Here is a 6719-nt window from a genome sequence, read left to right as displayed (position 1 = left end):
GTTGCTTTTCAGAGAAAATAAAAACCAAACACGAAGAGTAAGGGGCACAACAGCCTTCCACAAGAAAACACAGAAAACCCTTTCCTTTAAAGGAAACTTCTAATCTGAAGCCAAATTAGTAATACGCTAATTGGGAAACCCTCATTTATCACAAAGCTCTCTTGGAAACAAGCCTCGAAGGCCAATGCAAGGTTCATCCCAAGTTCTCCTTCAAGCCATAGGAGAGGGACAGAACTGAGTGGCCAGGAACAGAAGATAAGCAATATCTTAAAAGTTTGTTGTTTTTAAAAACCCCAAACCCTTAAGACTACTCATGTAAAGATACAAGATCCTCAAGTTCAGTGTTTTTAAACCAAAACACTCGCATCTGTCACAAATGCAACAAGTTTCCCAAGTTTCAAGTATAAAAAAAAATCCAAACAATCCAGAAAGTGTTTGCCTTCGTTCTTATACCACTGGACGTGGTTAAGCTTTTAAATTAAACCCGGTGACCCTGAAAAATTAAATACGCTTTCACTCTCAGGAGAAGGCAGAACGTAGGTCCTTAACCATGAATGGTTTTTTTTTTTTTTTAAATATTTCCAATGACTTGCTGACTACAAGGAGCGAATAACTCCACTTTACCAGATTAAATTACGAGGGGCTTCCAAACGACATGATTTGGGCACTGATCAACTGACGGAAGAGTAGAAAGGTAACGCTTTTGAACATACGGCAGTCCTGAGGTGATAAAACCCAAACGGCATCGCAGCACTGTCCCCGGCCAGGGTGCAGACAGCCGCTCACTGCTTTGCTGATTGTCTGCCTGGCTTTTTTTCCTGCTGGCCTCTTCCACTGCCCGGTATTCCTCGGCCACGGCCACCAAACACACCTACGGGGCAGAAAGAAAGAGCACGGGTATAAGAGCATCAGTATACGCCAGCAACATCTCCCAGCCGCTCAGAGCTCTGCAGTTATTTATCTTTTACCCAAACACAAGCCTATTTTCTACTCTTTGCAGAGACAGAACTCTTAGATTTCTCCCTTACCAGTTCCAGACCCCTTATTTACAAGGTGCATAAACTTATTCCCCCTCGCCAGCAAGTTCAGAGATACCTCCCCAGCACGTTAACGTGCCCTCCTGCTAGCTGTGCTATCATCAAAAAATTGAAGTTAACTTCTGAAAAATGGACCCAAGGAAGAGATATCACGTTTTAAATCCAGTGGGATGAGCAGGTTATACCCCGTCCCCTGAGAGCTGTAAGGGCAAACCAAAAGCAACGAAGAGGGTGACTCGTTTCGAAGACTGCTCAGCTACAAAACAGAATAAATACACCCCTCTGTCACCGCCTCGCTGCTGGACAGAGCGATCCCCCGCTCCAGAGAGGGCACGGGGTACAGCAGACCACCAGAAGGCAGCGGGCGCCAGGAGGCTGCTGCGAGACCCCGGTGCAGGCACACGAGCATCCTCGTACCCGAGAACTGCGACCGCCTTTGTCGTGCGAGCTGCTGAGCCCACCCTGTCCTTCCCTCGCTGCTCAGATTCACCCCAAACAAACAGAAAGCAATTCCAGGCGGGAATTTTTATCTTGGCGTGCAAGTGATAAAGGGGCTGTGGATCTACCCTGCCAGCCAGCCCCGCACGAAAGGCAGAACCCAAAGGAGGCCCAGTCTGGGCACCAGGCAGAAGAGCTTCTCTAGAGCCCTCTGCTCTGCTCGCTTCGCCGAGGAGACGTGCCTAAACCAGAGGCAAAAGAAAATTGCTCCTAACCCTGCAGTCCTTGGGATGCTCACAGGGCTCCGGCTGCTCCCAGCAAAGCTGAACAGAGACTGCCGTACTTCTGAATTTGGCAAGCCGAGAAGTAAAAGACGAAGGATTACCAGTGTCAGAAACAATAATCCTTTCAACTGTGTGCACAATTATAGCTTTACTTCTGCCTGCCGGCCTCTCAACAAAATTGTCCTGCCTTTTTTTTTTTTTCCCCCTCCTCCCTTCATGTCTCAGTAATGAGAGCCAAACCTTTTAGCTAATTAGCAAATGCCAAAGCTTCCCTTTAAAATATTCCATCAGCGAATTTAAGCTGCACATCAAAACAGCAGGGAACTCCACCTCAAACAGAGCTCAGCTCTGCTCTCCGCAAGGTGGATATTTCCACAGCAGAGAAAATATTTCAGCTAAAATGTTTGTCCAAATAACCATATCCAGAAAAGCTGTTATGCCAAGTGCTTTGGACACTGAGAAGGGAAGGAGGAAAAATAAAGGTGCCTTCAGATTTGTAAAGGTCACTTTTGCATGCTCAGAGCTTCCAGGCAGTAGCACGGGCAGCAGAAATCCCAGGGGTTTTTCCTCCAGAAGTCCCTGGGAGTCGGAGACGCTGCACGTCGCGCGTCCCAGCGTGGCGTGGTGGCCCCGGGTCGATCCCAGCCGTCCTACCAGGCTTCCTTGCATAGTCAAAAAGCAGGCAGCTCCTTAAGGGTGCTCCGCAGAGAGACTTCCCCCGTCGGTGTCTCAGTCCCCAGGGCTCCTTTTAAAACCTAAGATTTCCCCAGCCAAACCCAATTTTGTTGTAGCAAGCGAGCGCACTCAGGATTTTAAGCTCCTACTGCAGGCTCAGCCTGTACCAAGAGCAACCCCGGGGGCCGAGCGAGGTGACCACAAAGTGAATCGCAAAGACGTGGCAGGAGGGGCGAGCAGGAAAGGAGAGAAACGGTTCTTGGGCTTCCAGCAGGACAGTTTGGGGAGAAAAGGGCAAATATATCCCCAAGCTGAAGTGCTCTGAGATCACCTAACCACGCGAAGTGGGAGAGGGAAGGAAGAGTTGTTTTGGTGACCTATTTCTTCATCAGTGGCAACCTCCCCTTTTATCAGAAACATGAATTATTCATGTCGAGCAGGAGGAACACAAACCCTCAGATACTAAAAAAAAATAAAATAAATGAACAAGTCACGAGATCAAAAGCCCCATTATAATGGGAGAAAAGATGATGTTTTTCTATCACTGCCATGGTCAGGGCCCAGTCTATTTTCAAACAGAACAGCCATTTGTTTCCCTCCCTGACTTGCTAAGCTAACAGACACCAGTTTTGTAGGGCCACGTTCCCGAACGCGCCAGGAGGGGTAGAAACAGTCAAGCTCAGACTCTCTTAAGCTCCTGCCCAACCCCAGTAACGAGGGAGGCACATCCCTGGCACGAATCCTTTCTATTCTTTGGCAGAGGCTGCCTTACAAGCGAGGCAACACACTCGCTCAGCTAGATCTTGCACAGGAGCGGCTCCAGCTTCTCCCAGACACGCAGTCCTGGGTTTAAAGCCAAGAAGCAAGAGCCGTTCCTTGAACAAGAGGTGAAATTTAAAGGCAGGGATCCCGCTCACCCCTCTCCGAGCAGAAAAACAAACAGGATCATTACCTCGTCCAGCACCTCCAACACCACGGCCCTTCTGTTGCTTCTGCTGTTGCATCCCGCCACGGCCTCTGCCCTTGGACACCACCTCTTCTTTCACCATGTCAATTATTTCATCGGGGATACGCAGGTATTTAATCGTGCTGCCACGAATGTAGCACTCTGGCATTCTCCAGAACTTGTCTCCATCCTATTGGGGAGCAACACGTTAGGCTACGAACAAAACCTGGTGCTTTTTTATCACTTTTGGGTCATTTGAATATTTCCATCACTTCTGGAGAGTGTGACAGCTCCACCAATCTTTCATGAAAGCATTATCTGAACTAGCTGCAAAAAATGGTGTGTTTTTTTCTCCAAAACATGTAGCCCTACAACCTGGGGGGGGGAGGCACACAGCCACGAGCAACCGTGGTTTCAATTTGTTCCACAACTGCCTCCAACACTCGCAGAAAATTAAGGAAAGAAGAGGCTGAGGAAACAAGCACCTTCCCTTCTCGTATAAGAAGGGAATCGAAAGCAGGACTAGAGAGGCAAGGGTGGTTAAGTAACACACAAAGGCTACGAACAACCAACTCTGGCAAGAAAAACACAGCTGCAGCACAGGCGTGTGCACGGCCGGGTTTCTTCTCCAGCGGCCTCAGCTGGGAGTCACCTCACTCTTTCGCTCCTCCAGGGTGTGGATGGAGCAGCGAGGCAGGTCCGGCGCCAGCTGGCTGCGGGGTGTGTGCCACCAGAGCGCAGTAACTGCAGCTGCGGAAAATAAGCAGCTTACAGATTATATACATATATATAAAAAAAAAAGTCTTCAGGTGCCCAGTTACGGAGCAGCCATCTCTATGCTTTGTTAGTTGTTTAATGCAGTTTCAGGGCTTTTCTAGGACGCAACCTATCAGGGCTTCACCTCCCGCGTATCGAGGGTGGCTGTGGGAATAGGAATCGAGCATCGAAGCTGAACAACAACTCGGCTGCCCATGATGTAACCGGGAGGAGGGACGGGGACCCGCCTCGTCCCGCTCCACCACCCCAGCTCGGCGGCGGCTCCGTCAGGGTTTGGCTGCAGATGGGATCGCTCGAGCCCAGCGATTCTCAAGCAGCAGCATGTGGACGAGGCGTCTGTAACATCCCAGAAGAGTGGGTTAGACAAGAACGCCTTGTTCCTCCTCTCCTGGGATAAAATATTTGGTTCTCCCCCAGCCCAGGAGTTATTTGGGGCAACTCTGCCTGTACAGGCAAGTCCTTCGCGCGCAAGACAAGACAGAGAGAAACGAGCCTCTTCCAAGAGGACACCCAGCAAACCCCACCCTGCCTTGGCTCTGCCTGGCTGCTCCTTGGCTCGGGATGGAGGAAGGGATGGAGCCAGGCTCCCTTGCTTCCTCGTTCCGGCCTCCCCGGAGTAAACAACCGCCTCCCGGGCCGGGGCTGCCTGGCCGCCGCCGCCCCGTGCCATCTAGCGGCCAGTTGCCACCAGTACCACCAGTACAACCCTGGCAGAGGCTCCAGCTCCGCTTTCACCCGGGCTTTGGAGGCGTTTTAAGGCGGGCAGAGGCACAGGAACCCTCTGGATCACTCAGAGGGAATAAAAGATGAGCTGCTGCTCTTCCACGCCAGAGCGCTGAGCCGTAGGAAGCGACTTCCCAAGGAAAAGGAGAGCATCACCCATGTCGCGGGCACGGATAAGGCTTTGCTGTCTGTTACCTCCTCCTAGTCCCCCTCCTGCTCAATTCAACAGCGGTTCCTCCCTGTTTGTCCCGCCAGAAGCCAAGGTGCGCCCACAAATTTCTAAGCCCCCGCTGCTCCGCCCCGAAGGTCCCTCTCAAACCTCGCTCAAGATGTTTACTCTGCCATATTGACGTGAAAACGTGCCTCTGCGCCCCAGCAATATCGCTCAAAACTTTCCTGTTGGAGACAACAGGCATGGGGGGTTGCAGAGAGATTTTTTCAGAAGAATGAGGATCTCCTCTGCCAGTCCCTCCCACAGAGCTCCGATGTTCCGGGGCAGGGAAGGAGCAGGAACAGCCGACATCCACCCAGCCGCCGCTTCCCACAGCGCATGGCTGGTAGGGACAAGACCAGACATTTCTGACTGAGGTCAGAACCCAAAACACAGATCACAATCTTCTGGAGCACCTTTGGCCAAGGGCAAAAGTACCAGACAGTGCAGAGCCCCGGCGCGGGTAAACAACAGGCTCCTCCGTTTTGATGTGGAGAGTTAAGAGAGCAAGAGACAAGAAAGTTAATAAAAGTTAGCGTAGTGGTTGAAGCGGCCCTCGCTTCTCGGGCAGCACGTGATGGATGAAGGCTCCGGTCTTGGGAGACCCAGCTCAGCATCGTGGCGTGGGCTGTCGCACCCCAGCCCTGCACCGAGAACCCTCCCTCGTGGGGGGAAACGCTGGCACGGCGTTTCTGCGCGGTGCAAAAAGCCGCCGCGCTCCAGCGTGCGCCCCAGCGCGCTCCTTCGGCGTGGATATTACAAATAGCTACGTTGAATTTGTGTTTCAGGCAGAAGCCACGCTTCCACGGGAGCGACGGCCTCTGAGCTACAGCAGAGGCGGCCTGGCTGCGGGGCCGGGGGTCGGGCACCCTCGGGGCGCTCCCCAGGGGCACCGGGGGGGGGGGACGGGACACCCTGCCCGGCCGCCCGGTGCGGGGCCCGGCCTTACCCGGGACGTGCAGATGACCTCCCGCAGGTTGATGTTCATCCAGTTGTCACAGCTCACCAGGTGCCCGTTGTAGGTTTCCCCGTTCTTCAGCTCCACCAGCTGCAAGAGACGGGAGTCACGGGGCGCCGGTCCAACCCCGGTACAGAGACCTGCTCCGGTGTCACCGTGCACTGCACCGGTGAGCCTGAGGGCGGGCTGCGGGACCGGGGCTGGGCCGCGCTGCCGGTACTCACCATGGGGTGGTTCTGCGCCGTCTTCAGCAGGGACAGGGGCAGCTGCGAGAGAAGAGAGGAGAGGCCTCAGGCACCGACCGGGACGGGGACCGGGACACCGGCCCCATCGCCCCACGGCCCCACGGCCCCGTCGACCCACGGCTCCAGCTCCCCGGGTCCCAGCTCCCCGGGTCCCAGCTCCCCGGGTCCCAGCTCCCCGGGTCCCAGCCCCGCCGCCACTCACCATCGTGCCGGAGCAGCCGCCGCGCCGGGCGCTGCCGCTCAAACCGCCCCCGGCCCCGCGCGGGACCAATCAGCGCTCAGCGCGGCCCCGGCGGAACCAATCAGAAGGCGGAACCCGACCTCAGCCGTAAAGCGGCACCGCGGCGCCCCGGTCCGCGCCTTTACGACAGCGCCGTAAATTGAAGAGCGGGGCGGGAAGCGGGGGGCGCACCCACAGTGCTCCG

General features: G+C 54.2%; 1 protein-coding gene across 1 annotated transcript; it reads right to left on the bottom strand.

Moving 5' to 3' along the window:
* Nucleotides 1–541: 541 nt before the first annotated feature.
* On the bottom strand, nt 542–6708 carry LSM4 (LSM4 homolog, U6 small nuclear RNA and mRNA degradation associated). Its single transcript, XM_087769477.1, has 5 exons — nt 6497–6708; nt 6274–6315; nt 6041–6139; nt 3387–3570; nt 542–871 (listed from the first exon to the last, which is right to left on the bottom strand). The coding sequence occupies exons 1-5, from the start codon at nt 6497–6499 to the stop codon at nt 783–785; spliced, it is 417 nt and encodes a 138-aa protein (XP_087625603.1). The 5' UTR covers nt 6500–6708; the 3' UTR covers nt 542–782.
* Nucleotides 6709–6719: the final 11 nt, after the last annotated feature.

This window comes from Nipponia nippon, unplaced genomic scaffold (assembly GCF_047370975.1).
Source record: "Nipponia nippon isolate SJK-2023a ecotype South Korea unplaced genomic scaffold, ASM4737097v1 scaffold_31, whole genome shotgun sequence".
NCBI classification, from domain to species: Eukaryota; Metazoa; Chordata; class Aves; order Pelecaniformes; family Threskiornithidae; genus Nipponia; species Nipponia nippon.
This window is presented reverse-complemented; position numbering and strand designations above follow the sequence as displayed.